The sequence below is a fragment of the Nothobranchius furzeri genome, chromosome 12 (assembly GCF_043380555.1).
Source record: "Nothobranchius furzeri strain GRZ-AD chromosome 12, NfurGRZ-RIMD1, whole genome shotgun sequence".
Taxonomy (NCBI): Eukaryota; Metazoa; Chordata; class Actinopteri; order Cyprinodontiformes; family Nothobranchiidae; genus Nothobranchius; species Nothobranchius furzeri.
In genome coordinates this window covers 23,699,794-23,716,910 of record NC_091752.1, presented here as the reverse complement: position 1 = coordinate 23,716,910, position 17,117 = coordinate 23,699,794, and the positions used below count along the sequence as shown (strand labels likewise).

Sequence of the window (17,117 nt, the reverse complement as noted above, 5' to 3'; positions counted from 1 at the left end):
ATAATTGTGCAGGTAATGTGCTATATTAGCTGCTACATGTCGAGCAAGATTCAGTGAAGTGTAGATTTTACAGGATGTTTGGGTAACCCCAATATTACATAAAAACTATAAATAAATAAACAGGCCAACAGTGCATGCACCGGGGTAAAGCTCCATGGTTATCAGTTCAATTGGCCTAGTGAACTACACCAAATTCTTGCTTTGCAAAGTTTAAATAATACATTTATTTAGTCTGGCTTGCCAGGCTAGAGTCTACAGGCTTTGGGGAATAAAGTTTTGTTGTCTTATCATCCTGCATTTCCTACTTTGGTACCTGAAGATGTTGGTTACTTTACCACTAGGCCACTGAGCTGGCCTAGAGGCAGCTCACCACTCTCCATGTGGATGGGTCAAATGTGGAGGACAATTTTTACCACACCAGTGTGTGTGACGACTATGGGACTTTAATCTTAGGGTTAGGGTTAGTTCATGTTGCTGGTGGATGAGGTCTCTGAAGATAAAGGTGGCAACTATTCCATGGTAAATGATCTGTTGTGGAGTCCTGGTAATCTTAAAAGCAGTCTTTACCACCTAAAGTTTTCTCAGCCTCCACATGAAGCACAGCCACTGTTGAACCTTCTTCATCACATGTGTGATGTTCCAGGTGGCTTTTCACTGATGTGGACCCCCTGGGACTTAAAGCTGATTACTCTCTCCACATCAAGGTCCTGGAAAAACAGTCAATATGATCTCCTCTCTTTCCTCGTGTCCCACTATGATCTCCTTGGTCTTGTCTGTGTTCACAATGAGGTTGATGTCCGTCAGTGACACTAGCCTTTCCACCCTCCTGTAGGCTGCCTCATCCTCACCACTGATGAGATCTATCACAGCAGTGTCTTCAGCAACTTCAGGATGATGTTGTCCAATTGGGATGCAGAACAGTCAGGGAAGAACAAAAAAGCAGTTGAAAACTCACTTGTTCAGGCTGGCTTTTGCGTGATCTTCATCATCAGCCTCTCCTTATTCTGCTCTATCTACCAACTCTGCCTTTCCTGGGATCCATTGAGTTCCCTCTTTCCCTTTCCTTACAATTTTAATCACAGTTTTTATTTTTCTAATTTTTAATATTTTTTTAAATGTGTTTTTATACTTATTTTATGTTCTTGAGAAGCGCCTCATGCTTTTTATCTTGAGAGGTGCTATATAAAAGACCATTTTCTTTCTTTTTTGGGAACAGGACAGCACTGAAGACACAGGGGTACCAATGTTTATTTTGATGCTGGCTGAATATATTCAAATATTCCAATGTGATCGCTCATTTAAAAGTTGTTTGCTGTTTCTGTAATATTTAGGTTTAGAATAGCTCCTGCTTTGTTGGAGGAAAAAAACATGCACAGAATTCACAAAACATTTAATTAGTTATCTGCATGTTTACTTCGGTTCATTTAGCAAATTTACAAAGCAACTATGTATAAAATATGAGTAGAGGATGATTGAGCATGTGAACAAAATGTTTTTCTGGTTTGTTTACGTTTCAGTGCAACTCTCTCCCGGAGCTCCGTCCAGCTCACCACACTTCCTGTAGCACCGAGGCTCCAGGCCGCTCTGCGAAATGGCTGCGTTCCTGCGAGCTCGTAAATATGTCCGCTGTGTGGTCCGTTTCTCCGACCGTGACCTGTAAACGGTACCGTTGATCACCTGCGAAGACAAAAGAAAAGCGACTGTTAAAAGTGTCATGGTAGGTCGCCGTGTTTTACCCGCTAATCAGAGATAAACAAGTTAGCTCGCTAGCTAACGTAGCTAATATTAATTAGCTTCCTTTAAAGGCAACCTGAACGTTCACTAGTCAGCACTGGTTAGGTAGTTAGCTAGTTGGTTGGGTTGTAACCAGAGTTACAGATACTAAATAATGAATGTGTAACCAGAGGTTAGCTCCAAGTTGAATTAACTAATCATGAAATGTTTCGTTTATACTAGACATGTTAGCATAATATAGCCAGTGGATTGCAACAGTTAGCTAGTTGAAATCACACACTATTAATAAACCTGTCTTATCCAGAAGTAGGTAGGTAGGTAATTTGTTATACCGCATATCACAACTCACATATGTTAGACACTAAGCGAATGTCGTTTCTAACAGTTTTACTGTTAAACCCGCGCAGCCATGAAAAGCTACAGGTGTTTTTCATGGAGCGTTCAAGTCCAAAGTGCAGAGGATGACAGGGCTTGTTGTCGACAGGACTGCCGCTTCAATGAATGCATAGTTTCATCCTGACTTTTCCATCTCCCTGAACCAGACTACAGTACCCAGTGCTGCTGTCTTGTTTCTTCACACAGGCTGAAGACAACACAGGTACTGGAGGTATTTTAGAGGATGAAGATGAGAGTTCAGATGAGCCAAATATCCAGGTGAGAACTCGTCAATGGTCTGAAAACACAGTTGCTGCTACACTCATGGACATAAAAGCTGTTGTACATTCACTTATAGGATCTCTATGTTTGTGGGAAACTTTGACCTTCATCTGCCGGATTGGCAGATGTGGGAGCGTCTCAGGCAGGACACTTTTGAACCACACGGGAAAATGTCCACTCGTGGGTACTGTTGTGACCTCTGACATTTGCAATTCTTTTCACTGTACTTGAAACATGATGGATAAGAATATTGTAAAAACAATAAATATACAACAGTGACCTCAAACCACTTTTATTACCAATGACTACACGTAATCAGATTACAGTTCAAACTGTAGGAAGTTACTTTGGTTTACTAACGCGGGACACTGAAATCAAAGGTGCAGGAGCGCTCCAATGACCTACAGTAGGTCTCAAAAGTCCTGATCTTAAAGCTCCCATCTTATGCATCATCATCAGAATCATCACTTTCCTCTTCAGAAGCTTTTACCATAACAACAGTTTCATTACTGGGAATTGTCATGGAACAACAGAAAACACCAGACACGTAAGGAAACATCTGAAAATATAAAAAAATATTTACAAAAAATAAGAATCCTAGCCGAATAGCCGTTCTTAATGCTTCTGGTGCCCAGATATATCAACATGCTTAAAAGAATGCGTCAGTGCAGATTTTATGGATATTATAATAGTCAGGAATGTCCGGCTCCTGTATGATTGTGACAATATTCAAGAAATTAACTATAATTATGGTTATTACTATTATTAACAATATCAATATTACTACTAAAATATGAAATTATTAATTAAAACTAGAGGTCAACTGATGTGTTTTTTTTTTTCTATTGCCAATGCCGATATGAAGCTGTCATGATCAGCCGATGGCCAATGTTTGGGCCGATTTTCACGGCCGATGTCAACGTTTTCTACCTCATTTGTGATAAAATGTCCCCAATCATATCATCTGATGCACAAAATTCCTGAATCTGAATCCAAAATCTTTTTTTAACTCTGCATGTAACCAACTGTTAAGTCATAATTTTGTGCACTGTTGTGTCGTAAATATTGGCTCAGTGCATCGGCCGACACCAGTCTACCTCTAATGAAATACATAGAAAATGTGTTTTCTTCTTTTTGATTGATAAGTGGATGTTGTTGCTAATAGATGTAAACCCTGCAAATCAAATCACTTTTATTGTCACGTCACATGTGCAGGTACACTGGTACAGTACATGCGAGTGAAATTCTTGTGTGAGAGTTTCACAGCAACAGTTGTGCAAAATACAATAATGTAAAAACAAGCAAAATATAAAAATGGCTAATCTAAGTAATAATATATATAGTATGTAAGGTATATACATTCCTAAATGTGTGTGCTAAGTATTTTATTTTTCTACATGTGTGCGTGTGAGTGTGTGTATAATGCGTACATACATATTTTACAAATGAATAAAGTAAACAATAAAATAAGAGATATAAAATATACAGCGGTTGGTTTGTGCAAAACAGTGGCATTAATGTACAGTATGGAGTGTGTAATGTTGGAGTTTCAGTAGTGAGGGTGAGGTGTCTGCGAAGTGTTCAGATGGCCTGATGGAAAAAGCTGTCTCTCAGTCTGCTGGTTCTGGACCAGATGCTGCAGAACCTCCTTCCTGATGGAAGTAGTCTGAACAGTTTATGGATGCAGCAGTCATAAAAGGAATAAAAGTTTAGTATTATCAACTGTTGTGTTGTTATTGCAGCTGGAGCTCAGCGCCTTCAGAGCTCAGTGGATGTCTGAACTCAAACCGAGTTCTGGGTCGAGCGGCCGACACCTGCGAGCTCAAGATCTGAAGTGGACACAAGAAATAGTTAGAGAAGAAAAAGTAAATTCTTCACTTTTTTTAAAGTATATGCTATTTTGTGCAGAAAAAAAAGTTGGTTTGATGTTTGTTTCATCAGGCCACAAAGCTGTTCTTGAGAGCTGTGCAGAAGGAGCAGACGGGGGCTGTCTATGAAGGTACATAAGCAGCATTTAGGAAGTGATCATGTGAAAAAATAACTCAGAAGGTCTGAGTTTTTAAAAGTTTTCTCAAAAATTTTAAACATAAATGAAGATCTGGATTTTTAAAATATGTATAATTTATTTTCACGTTTCAACTTGAAGCCATCAAGTTCTACCGCTTGGCGATGCAGCTCGATCCTGACATTGAGTTTAAAATCAACTACAGCCGTCCTACTGATGCAAACAAGGCTGAGGACAACTTGTAAGTTACCTTTTATTATACTGATTAGGACTGGGCGATATGGCCTAAAATCAATATCACAATATATTGAGGATTTCACCTCGATAAAGATAAATGGACGAGAACTGCAGGTATGCGCAGAAACTCAAGTTGCCCACTAGATGGGGCTGTTGCGTGTGTTACGTTGAGTCACATTATGTGACTCAAGGTGGTACAGCCTCTCAAAGGGTCATAAATGTTTCCAACCTACACACATCTTTTAATTTTTTATTATCAAATTTATTGGCATGGGAAAAATTATCTCGATAAGAATCAGAAATTTTGGTAACGATACATTTTCTGTTTATTGACCAACCCTAATACTGGTTAATTCATTATTCGTCAAAGTGGCAGTGTGTGGTGCTAGGGTGCAGTTCATACATCTCAGGGTAGATTTACACCACATCGCTGTGACTGTCGCTAGCTTAAAGAAAATATTACGGCAAATGTTACTTGTAGAGTAGAGAGCATGCGACCTCGGCGTGACTCCTCCGACTTTGATGGTCCTTAAGTTAACTCCATCAAGAGAATGCAATGTTGATCGTAGTTCTCTGGTGGTGTGGGTACCAGATCTGCTCAGGGGTCTTGCGCCTGCTGATGGCGTCATATTATGGCAATACCTCTCGGCCAAAACATATTCCGTCTCTTTTTTCATCCTCTTCTTTTACGTAGGTTTTGGACAGAGTTTAACAGTTTTGTTATTAAATGCATGTTTCTTACAACCTAAATGTTTCTTTTATAACTCTTAATTTGTTAATAAAACACCAAATTTTCTTAGTTTTTTAAAGAATGTGAAACTACATAAAACCAACATCAGACTCATATCATTACAGTTCTTTAAACATCTTTGGTGTGTTCTTACTGTGTTTAGTTTCTAATTCCATTTTTGGTTCTTTTTAAAACACAGGAAAGATTTCTCTTTAGCTTGCTGACGTACATTTCATTTGCCGACTGCAAAACATCCTCAGAGCTCAGCTGACGCTGATGGTGGCGTCACTTCCTACTCCGTTTATCCGCGGGCAGCAGAGGATGTTGTCGCCCTCTGCTGCCCGATCTCCCCTCCGATGATGCAGTCCCATGCACGATCCAATGTATAGACGCTATCGTCTCTGTTAATAGTCCTGCATCCACGTCTCTTTATCTCTATAGCTTCCTTTATCCTTCTTTTGTATTTCTGTTGTTCTGTGTTTGAACCACCGAACAACACAATAGTTATGGACAAAGAAAAATATAAACAACAGATGAAACAGATATTAGGACAAAAATACCTACAATTCAATTCAATTCAAAAATACTATATTAATCCCAGAGGGAAATTGATGGATAAATTGATAAATACTTAAAAAAGATCCAACAGAAAGCATTAAGAAAAACATGAAAAAATTACTGAAGCCACTACAAGAAAAAGGCAAAATAACAGAAAAAAATGTACAAACACTGGATTCCTACAGCAGATTTCAGATTTATTGGCCAAGTAAAATTACATTTACAAGGAATTTGGCTTCGGTAGATGTTTGGATTCGGTAGACAGCAAACATAATACCAAGAATATGTGGAACTCCAAAAATACACAAAAAAACACCCCACTTAGACCAATAGTAGACAGCATAGGTACACCAACATACAACATGGCAAAAGAAATCAACAAAATCATCAGCCCGTTATTAGGTAACACAGATCAACACTGCAAAAATAGCATAGAACTTGCAAAAGAATTAAAAAAGACTACAATAGAAGACAGCGACATACTCTTCTCACATGACGTCACGTCCCTGTTCACAAAAACACCAACCCCAAAAACCATAGACACAGTAGTTAACAGAATCAGACAGGACAAAACTTTACACAAAAGAACAATCCTCACAGCAGATGAAATAGCACAACTGATAGGACTGGTAGCTAACTCCACTTACTTCACATACTGTATGATGACACAATATACAAACAACTGGAAGGTTTCGCCATGGGTAACCCGTTATCAGCTACCCTGTGCGAGTATTTCATGGAAGACCTAGAACAAAAAGCCATAGCCACTGCCCCCCCAAACTGCAAAATAAATCTCTGGAAACGCTACGTAGACGACATACTGGAAATCATACCCAAAGGACAAACAGAAACACTAACACAACACTTGAATAACATTGACGACACAGGCAACATAAAGTTCATATGAGTCAGAAACAGAAGGCAGTATAGCATTTATGGACATGAAAACAAGCAGGCAGACCGACGGGACCCTAAACATAAATACACATAGAAAACCAACACACAAAGACCAATATTTATTATGGACATCAGAACACCCCACCATACACAAAATGTCAGTAATCAGAACATTATATCACCGAGCAAACATGGTAGCAGAAGAGACCGTAAACAAGAGGACAAACACACATAACACGCTTTAAAGACCTGCGGATACCCGACATGGGCAATAAACAAAGGAAAACAACAACAGAAAGAAAGAAAAGAACCAGAAACCCAGAAAGACGAACCAAATCCAGTGAAAACCTTACCATACATCAAAGGAATAATAGAAAAAATAAGAGCAACAATGAAAAAACACAATATAAACACACCAACAAAACCATACACAACAGTTAGAAACAGACTAGTACACCCAAAAGACAAGATACCAGCAGGACATAAATGTGGAGTCGTTTATGAAATCCCATGCAAACTGCAATAAAACATACATAGGAGAAACCGAACGCCAACTCAACACACGAACAATAGAACATAGAAAGGAGTGCGAGAAAGAAACAAGTCGAAAACACACAAGAGCAGGAAAAGAAGCAGAAAGCACAATAAAGAAGTCAGCCGTAACAGATCACTGCACAAGAGAAAACCACATAATGGACTGGGACAACACAAGGATCATAAACACCGAACAACAGAAATACAAAAGATGGATAAAGGAAGCTATAGAGATAAGGAGACGTGGATGTGGGACCATGAACAGAGACAATGGAGTTTACTCATTGGATCGTGCATGGGACTGCATCATCGGAGAGGGGAGAGCGGGCAACAGAGGGCGACAACGTCCTCTGCTGCCCGCGGATAAACGGAGTAGGAAGTGACGCCACCATCAGCGTCAGCTCTGAGGATGTTTTGCAGTCGGCAAACGAAACGTTAGCAAGGTAAAGAGAAACCTTTCCTGTGTTTTAAAAAGAACCAAAAATGGTCATTACAGTTCTTATATGTGAACATTTTTTAATGTATTTACATAATTAGCAGCGCTTTCCATTTTTATAAATGTGGAGTTCTTCTGTTTATTTTGTTAGTTCTAATATAAATAAATCTATTCATTCATTAAAATTGTTGTATACTTGTTATCTGTTAGTTATTTTAAATTTTGTCCCATTTCATCTAAATCAGAGCTGCTCGGTCTCCATTTATCAATTGATATGTTTGCTTTTATTTTACATTTTCTTTGGCAATATAAACATATTTTCCCCGAAATGTCTTTTTTAATTAAAATTGTTATTGTTTTTAAGAGCAGGACTACAACCACAAGGACTACAAATTACAAATTTGTCCAGACCAATCAAAATCTTTTGTGTCAACATGCTTACGTTACTTGTAGCAACAGGATGCCATAACTTCCATAAGTTGTACGTCCAGCCAATCATCTAGTATGAGGTCATTAGCAGGAGCAGGACCCCGAGCTTCCTCACATAAAACATGGCGTCCCACAGAGCCTTAGATTCGCGCCCTATGTGTTTTAGACCTGGTTTTTATGGTTATCTGTTATGAAGCTGCCTGGATTTTTCAACAACTGGGCATCATTTTATTAATTTTTAACAAAGTTTTGATGGATATTTCCAGAGATTGAAAGTAAAAACTACACATAGTCACTTTAATTTTTTGTCTTATGTAGTAGCGAAGACAGCGATGCTGATGGGGAGATCGAGGATCTGCTCGCCTACTTCGAGCAGCAATTCACTCTGGAGAGCTCCTTTCCAAAGATCTGTACTCCTGAGCTTGAAATGACTCAGACGCACATTTCAGGTAAAAATAAGCAGCTGAAGTAATCGACAAATACAATATCGTGATTTAAACTCTTATGTTTGGCTGCAGCCTTGCCACGTGAAATCCTGATGTACATATTTCGATGGGTTGTGTCGAGTGATCTGGACATGCGTACCCTGGAGCAGCTGTCGCTGGTGTGTCGAGGATTTTACATCTGTGCGAGGTTAGTGGTGACGTGACAGAGCCACGTGCTGTGGGAGATCTCCGGTTGTTCCTGCTCAGCAAATACGGAGATCAAACTTGTAATTTTCCTCAGGGATCCTGAGATTTGGCGCTCGGCTTGCACGAGAATATGGGGATGCAACTGCACCAAACCTGTTCCCTTCAACTCCTGGAGGGAGATGTTTCTGCACAGGCCGCATGTTCGTTTTGATGGTAATGCTTAATTACTATTCTTTTTTCTTTGATGTTGCACTGCTATGTGCCCTGTTAAACTTGAGACTCATCACTGGTCCCAAATATGAAATAAAATCATGTTTTTATTTGTATCGATCCTTTTGGGCTTAAGAATCCAGTACGCTAAAAGACAATTAGTCAAAAATGGTTTGCTTGTGAATAAAAGCTGGACTGTACATGCAACATGATATACTGCGATACTAGAAGCTAGATGATATTTGTAAGACTGAACTTTATTGTAAACTCAGCCTGGACACTTCTAAAACATATCTAGTTTCATCATGATATATCATTCCAACAGAATGACGGCAGTAAAATGTGGTGCCTCCTAGCGGTCGGAGTTTGAATCGCAACACACAAGAAATACAGTAAATAAAGTCAGTACAAATAAATCAATGCATGGCTTCAATTCAGTATCGTCGTCGTCGTCTTCCTCCGCTTATCCGGGTCCGGGTCGTGGGGGCAGGATCCCAACTAGGGAGCTCCAGACAGTCCTCTCCCCGGCCTTCACCACCAGCTCCTCCGGCAGGACCCCAAGGCGTTCCCGGACCAGATTGGAGATGTAACCTCTCCAACGTGTCCTGGGTCGACCCGGGGGCCTCCTGCCGGCAGGACATGCCCAAAATACCTCCCCAGGGAGGCGTCCAGGAGGCATCCTGACCAGATGCCCAAACCACCTCAACTGGCTCCTTTCGATCCGGAGGAGCAGCGGTTCTACTCCGAGTCCCTCCCGAATGTCCAAGCTCCTCACCCTATCTCTAAGGCTGAGCCCGGCTATCCTACGGAGGAAACTCATTTTGGCCGCTTGTATCCGCGATCTCGTTCTTTCGGTCATTACCCAAAGCTCATGACCATAGGTGAGGATTGGGACGTAGATCGACCGGTAAATCGAGAGCCTGGCTTTCTGGCTCAGCTCCCTCTTCACCACGACAGATCGGCTCAGCGTCCGCATCACTGCAGACGCCGAACCAATCCCCCTGTCGATCTCCCGATCCCTCCTACCCTCACTCGTGAACAAGACCCTGAGATACTTAAACTCTTCCACTTGAGGTAGGACCTCTCCCCCGACCCAGAGTTGGCAAGCCACCCTTTTCCGGTCGAGAACCATGGTCTCAGATTTGGAGGTGCTGATCCTCATCCCAGCTGCTTCACACTCGGCCGCGAACCTACCCAGCAAGAGCTGAAGGTCAGAGCTGGATGAAGCTAGGAGGACCACATCATCCGCAAAAAGCAGAGACGAGATTCTCCTGCCACCAAACTCGACACACTCCACACCACAGCTGCGCCTAGAAATTCTGTCCATAAAGGTAATGAACAGAACCGGTGACAAATTGCAGCCCTGGCAGAGTCCAACCCTCACCGGGAACAGGTCCAACTTACTACCGGCTATGTGGACCAAACTCACGCTCCTCTGGTAAAGGGACTGAATGGTCCTTAACAGAAAGCCACCCACCCCATACTCCTGGAGCATCCCCCACAGGGTGCCCCTGGGGACACGGTCATAAGCCTTCTCCAAATCCACAAAACACATGTGGATTAGTTTGGGCAAACTTCCATGCCCCCTCCATCACCCTTGCAAGGGTATAGAGCTGGTCCACAGTTCCACGGCCAGGACGAAAACCGCATTGCTCCTCCTCAATCTGAGATTCAACTATCGATCGGACTAGGGCTGGGCGATATGACGATTTTAGACCGTTTTACGATCTACACATCTGACGGTCTGTCATTTTTGAGAGACCGTTTTATCACGATTCACAGCTCTGCTGTTGAATTTCTGCCTCTGAATGAAAAGGGAACTTACCTCAGGTGAATGACACGCCTTTGTTTGACCCTTAACCAATCAGAGTGAGTCATAGTAATATATTAGTGCCCCGCTTGTTTTCATTTGTGTGTGAACAAACATGGCTTCGCCGCGGCTGAGCGACACGTTCCGAAGAGGAACGCAGGGTTTCCTTAGCGCGCGGCGCTAACAACTTAGTGACGTGACATGTCTCGGAGAAAGCATAAAAACACGTTGGACGCTTCTTCTGAAGCAGGAAAATAACACCGCTTCTTAAGCAGAGCACGACGCCGCCTCGGCTCGTTCACCCTCTGCCGAGCCGGTGTCGGTACCGGACTGAGCTCGGTCACTGGGTCGCTGGAGCTGCCCCGTGACTGCCTGATGGAAAACCAGCGGGTTTCATCAGACTCGTAGTTTCTTGTTTTTGTTGGGGACCCCCTGTAATTTACCGCTCCCTCCTGCAGTCTTCCCCTATTAACATTTAAAATTATTCTGTAAATCCGTGTATCAATAGAAACAATCTCTGCCTCTGCCAGCTGCAGTAAATGTAGTCTCCAAATAATAAGAGGTGCATTCATCTGTGTATCTCCTTTGATCCGCATTAGTGATATTCTCAGCACCAGAACAGTGAAGCAAAGAAAGATTCCTGAGTTTGTTAGTAATTTTGTTTATTAGGTGCATCTAACCTGTTCTATTTTTCTCTGAGATGAGATCAAATCAGTGCTTCTATGGGTTGTCTCCAATCTGCACTGGAAAATTTTACTTTATTTAGAGACTTGTTGCAGAAAATATTCAGAATGCACAGTTTTTTTGCTACCACAAGCGATCTCTGGTCCAGCCGCACATCAGAGCCGTATTTGAGCTTAACTATCCACTACATGAGCAACTGGGAGCTACATAGTATTTTGAACAAGTTAATGTTTGCACAATACGTTTGCAATTGACATGTTTGCACTTTAAATATGTTTACGATTTTAATTTATGTTAAGTTACTTGAAAAACGAGAAAAACTGATTTTTGTAATTGTTTCTCTCAGGGCTTTTATCATCTCTGGTGTGAGTTTAAAATATAAGTGTGTTAGCACTGTGCTGATTATCCCTAATATGAATAAATGTTTATTTATTCAATGTTTCTCTTCTTTAATACGCAATTGAAGTTATGCTATTCATGGAGAAAAAATCCTGATAAAATCGAAATCGTGATAAAATATTGGAAAAATCGTGATATTCTATTTTTGCCATATCGCCCAGCCCTAGATCGGACCCTCCTCTCCAGTACCATGGAGTAGACCTTTCCAGGGAGGCTGAGGAGTGTGATCCCCTATAGTTGGAACACACCCTCAGGTCACCCTTCTTAAAGATGGGGACCACCACCCCGGTCTGCCACTCCACAGGAACTGCCCCCGATGACCACTCAATGTTGCATAGATGTGTCAACCATGACAGCCCTACAACATCCATAGCCTTGAGATACCCAGGACGAACCTCATCTGCCCCCGGGGCACCACCGCTGTGTAGTTGTTTGACTACCTCAGCAACTTCTGCCCCTGAGATTGGACAGTCCATCCCCAGGTCTCCCGGCTCTGGTTCCTCCTCGGAATGCGCATAGGTGGGATTGAGGAGCTCCTCGAAGTATTCCTTCCACCGTCCGACTATAGCCCCAGTTGACGTCAGCAGCTCCCCATCCCCACTGTAAACAGTGTGAGCGATTTGCTGCCTTCCTCTCCTGAGGCGCTGAACAGTTTGCCAGAACCTCTTTGGAGCCGATCGATAGTCTTTCTCCATGGCCTCACCAAACTCCTCCCACGTCCGAGATTTTGCCTCGGCAACTGCCACTGCTGTACCCCGCTTGGCTATCCGGTACCTGTCTGCTGCCTCCGGAGACCCACAGACCAACCACGCCCTGTAGGCCTCCTTCTTCAGCCTAACAGCGCCCCGAACCTCTGGTGTCCACCAGCGGGTACGGGGGTTGCCACCACGACTGGCACCGGCCACCTTACGACCACAGCTAGCAGCAGCCGCCTCAACAATCGCAGAGTGGAACAAGGCCCACTCAGAGTCAATGTCCCCCACTGCTCTCGGGACGCGGTCAAAGCTCTGCCAAAGGTGGTAGTTGAAGACCGTCTTAACAGGTTTTTCTGCCAGGCGTTCCCAGCAGACCCTCACTATGCGTTTGGGTCTGCCAGGTCTACGCAGCATCTTCACCTGCCATCTGATCCAACTCACCACCAGGTGGTGATCAGTTGACAGCTCCGCTCCTCTCTTCAATCGGGTGTCCAAAACATATGGCCGCAGGTCAGATGATACGACTACAAAGTCTTATCTGCGACCTAGGCTGCCCTGGTACCAAGTGTACCGGTGGGCATCCTTATGTTTGAACATGGTGTTCGTTATGGCCAAACTGCGGCTTGCACAGAAGTCCAATAACGAAACACCACTCGAGTTCAGATCAGGCGGGCCGTTCCTCCCAATCACACCCCTCCAGGTCAAGCTGTCATTACCCACGTGAGCATTGAAGTCCCCCAGCAGGACAATGGAGTCCCCTGATGGAGCACTATCTAGCACTCGTCCCAGGGACTCCAAAAAAGGGTGGGTACTCTGAACTGATACTTGGCCCATAAGCACAAACAACAGTCAGGACCCGTTCCCCGACCCGAAGGCGCAAGGAAGCTACCCTCTCGTCCCCCGGGGTAAACCCCAACATACAGGCAGAGAGTCTTGGGGCTAACAAAAAGCCAACCCCAGCCCTCCGCCTCTCACCCGGAGCAACTCCAGCAAAGGAGAGTGTCCAACCCCTCTCAAGGACTTGGGTTCCAGAGCCAATGCTATGTGTCGAGGTGAGTCCAACTATATCTAGCCGGTACCGCTCAACCTCTGCCACAAGCTCCTGCTCCTTCCCCGCCAGCGAGGTGACGTTCCTTGTCCCAAAAACCAGTTTTCTTGTCCGGGGATCGGACCGCCAAGTTTCCCTCCTTGGTCTGCCACCCGATCCACATTGCACCGGACCCTTCATGTTCCTCCTGCGGGTGGTGGGTCCACAGTTGGATGAGCCCATGTATCCGGTTCGGGCTGGGCCCGGCCGGGCCCCATGGGCGAAAGCCCGGCCACCAGGCGCTCACTCACGGACCCCAACCCCAGGCCTGGCTCCAGTGTGGGACCCCGGTAACCCTCCGGGCCGGGTACTCCGACTCTTTGACTTTACCTCCATAAAAGATCCAGTGAACCGTTCTTTGTCTCACCCTTCACCTAAGACCAATTTGTCATGGGGACCCTACCAGGGGCACAAAGTGCCCCAGACAACATAGCTCCTAGGATCATTAGGGCACTCAAACTCCTCCACCACGATAAGGTGACGGTTCAAGGAGGAGCTCAATTCAGTATCAACACTGGTTTGCTTGTGAAGAGTTATCGTAAAACCTTGTAATGTCAAAAATAAATAAATATCCAGACACTGAAATTTTGCGATATTTAGTGTTCAGTATCATAACACTAAATATCTCAACATTTCAGTGTCTGGATATTTATTTATTTTTGACATTACAAGGTTTTACGATAACTAAAACACGTGGAAATAAACAAATGGTTCCACAGTCTGCAATAAAATAATGTTGCATTTAAAAAGTAGAATTTAAGGACCTTTTATTTTTGCAACACTCAATGAAGTCATTTTATTTTCTATTGATATGTTTTGACAGGTGTTTATATCAGCAAGACCTCGTATGTTCGTCAAGGAGAGAAGTCTCTGGACGGGTTTTATAGGGCGTGCCATCAGGTCGAGTTCTTCAGGTGATTATTTAGGCCCCGCAGTTAAGAATGTCCTGTTTACATGGAGGGGGCGGGACCTAAAACTTGTTCTGGTTTCAACTTCCATGTTGCATTTTGATGTTATTTATTTATTTCAGTGCCCTTTTCATGTATTCACAAATGTTATTGCAAAATACTCTGGAGAAGATGCTGGATAAAAAACATATTTTTTGCAGGACTTTAGCAAAAAGGTTCCTTCACGATACTTTTATTGGTCCAGATATTTTTGCACAGGTGATGAATGAAAAAAGGCATCATGCGTTAAATAAATAAACTTTAAAATAAATTTTACTGGTGCACTCAACACTGTGCTCTCAGGTATCTCCGGTTCTTCCCTGATGGCCAAGTCCTGATGCTCACCACCCCCGAGGACCCGTTGTCTGTCGTCTCCCGCTTGCGTACCAGAAACACCAGGTGCATCTCTGCAAACTCCTAGTAAACAGATGCTACAGAGTAAAGAACAGCATTGTAATTATGACATTTGCTGATTTTCTTTTATTTGACAGGATGGATTCTGTGCTGCTCGGTCATTTCCGCCTGCTGCAAGAGACGGATAATCAAACCAAAGTTTTTGCTGTTGTCTGCAAGAAAAAGGAGGAGGTGAGGAAATGCCTGCCAGGATGTGTAGGATTCAGATGTCAGATTCTGGTGTAAACTGTACGTCTTGTTGGCAGAAAACTGCAGAGATTCAAAGGAATCGGTTCTGCAGGCGGAACCCAGCTCCAGAGGCTGAACACATCTTCCATGTGGGACTTCATCTGACCTCCAGGGGACATCAGAGCTTCAATAAGCTTGTGTGGATTCACCACTCCTGCCACATTACTTACAAGTAAGACTCAACAGTGTCAAAAAGATTAGAAAAAAGTGTATTTTTTCCAGTAGTTAATAATAGTCATTGTTTTCAGACTAACTGGAGAAACGGTGATTACGGCGTTCGACCTTGACAAGATGTACACGCCCTTCTCCTTTGCACGTGTGAAGAGTTACACTGCTTCCTCTGAGCAACCTCTGTGAGCAGCAGCGAGACCGCCGCATGATCCCGCCACGTCTGCAAACGACGCTGGTTCACCGTTTAAATAAAATGCATTCACCCCCGTCTGTTTACTTTGTGCTGCAGCAGGATTAGGGTGTTGCTTTTTGAGTCCCGCCTCCTAAATGCAAGCATGTTACATTTCAGGTTTGCCTGTTAGGATGCTTCTTATTTTCTGATAATCAGAAATTTGCATTATTAGCTGAGAGCTAAATTAATTAGCAACCTTTCCCCACCTGCTCCAAGCAATGAATGTTCACACTGTCTTTGTTTTTGGCTGTGCACTTTTGTCCTCGAATAAACAAAGATGAGCAAAAATGTTAAGGAGATTTATTTGTGAGATGATGACTCGAGCATAAATTTCCTGTTCTGCAACCACAGGGAACAGACGTCCCAGATCTGATTTCTGCAGCATTTGTCTCTCGGTGCACTCAGGGATATAATCCACATATTACATTTTCTGGGAACCAATAGCGAGCATAGTCGATAGGATTTATGGAAAGAAATTATGAAAAAGATGAGCTGGGTCGGATAAAAATTATGTTGATTTGAGCAGGTTTTCTGAGGATTTTGCAGAATGGTTGTAGAAAAAAAAGTTTCAGTTAGCATTTATTTTTGTTTTCACATCAGACTCCCTCAGGTTTTGGACTCATAGGGTTGAAGAAGTCCTGCTCTTGTTTGGATTTTGGGAAGTGAAAGTTTCCCAGGAAACCAAACAGAGGAAATAGATCTCAAAACAACCAGAAGAACTTCTTTTCGCTTTTATTAAAACAAAACAAATCCAAAGGTTATAGGACTTAAGTCGGTCTCGTTTCTTATTCAATTTTAAAACTGCTGACACAGCGAGTCATTCATCTCTACACCAGGGATGTACCACCTGGGCCCTTGAGGGTTCCTACCCACTGTGTTTTGGTTGCTTCCTGCTCCAACACACCTGGTTCAATGGTTGAATCACCTCTTCAGGTCTGCAGAAGCCTGTTAGTCACTCGCATATTAAAATCAGAAGTGAGGGTCAGATACCACGCTAAACAAAAAATCCAGGAAGTAAAACAACAAACAGGAAATATTTTGTCACTGTCATCTTATAGAAACTTAAGTTCCTGTTATTTTTAGGAATTTCATAAATCCTCTTACAATTTTAGCAAAGTTTGGATTTTAACCATATTCTATGTTAAAATGTATTTTCATAGTAAGCTAAAGAAGATAAAATATATCAAAATTTGGAGTATTTGCTAACAGCAAACATTAATCAAATTGTTTGAAGCATGTGAATCAAAACATGTCTACAGGACTTCTGGGTCTCTTAACCCTTAAAGATGTGGTTCACTTGAAAATCATTTTTAATGACTATTTCTGAATTTTTAATGCAGGCTTAACGTGAAAGCTGTTGTTGGTTTAGTGCCCGGGAAACGGCAGAGAAC

The 17,117-nt window shown here is 42.8% G+C and overlaps 1 protein-coding gene across 1 annotated transcript; it reads left to right on the top strand.

The window, feature by feature from the left end:
* The first annotated feature begins 1,543 nt into the window (after positions 1-1,543).
* Positions 1,544-16,014, top strand: fbxo9 (F-box protein 9). Its single transcript, XM_015976375.3, has 13 exons — positions 1,544-1,717; positions 2,317-2,388; positions 4,134-4,256; positions 4,333-4,390; positions 4,538-4,637; positions 8,536-8,666; positions 8,736-8,850; positions 8,944-9,062; positions 14,558-14,648; positions 14,985-15,080; positions 15,173-15,266; positions 15,341-15,495; positions 15,572-16,014. Exons 1-13 carry the CDS (start codon positions 1,715-1,717, stop codon positions 15,678-15,680), a joined length of 1,266 nt encoding a protein of 421 aa, XP_015831861.1. The 5' UTR covers positions 1,544-1,714; the 3' UTR covers positions 15,681-16,014.
* The last annotated feature ends 1,103 nt before the right edge of the window (positions 16,015-17,117 follow it).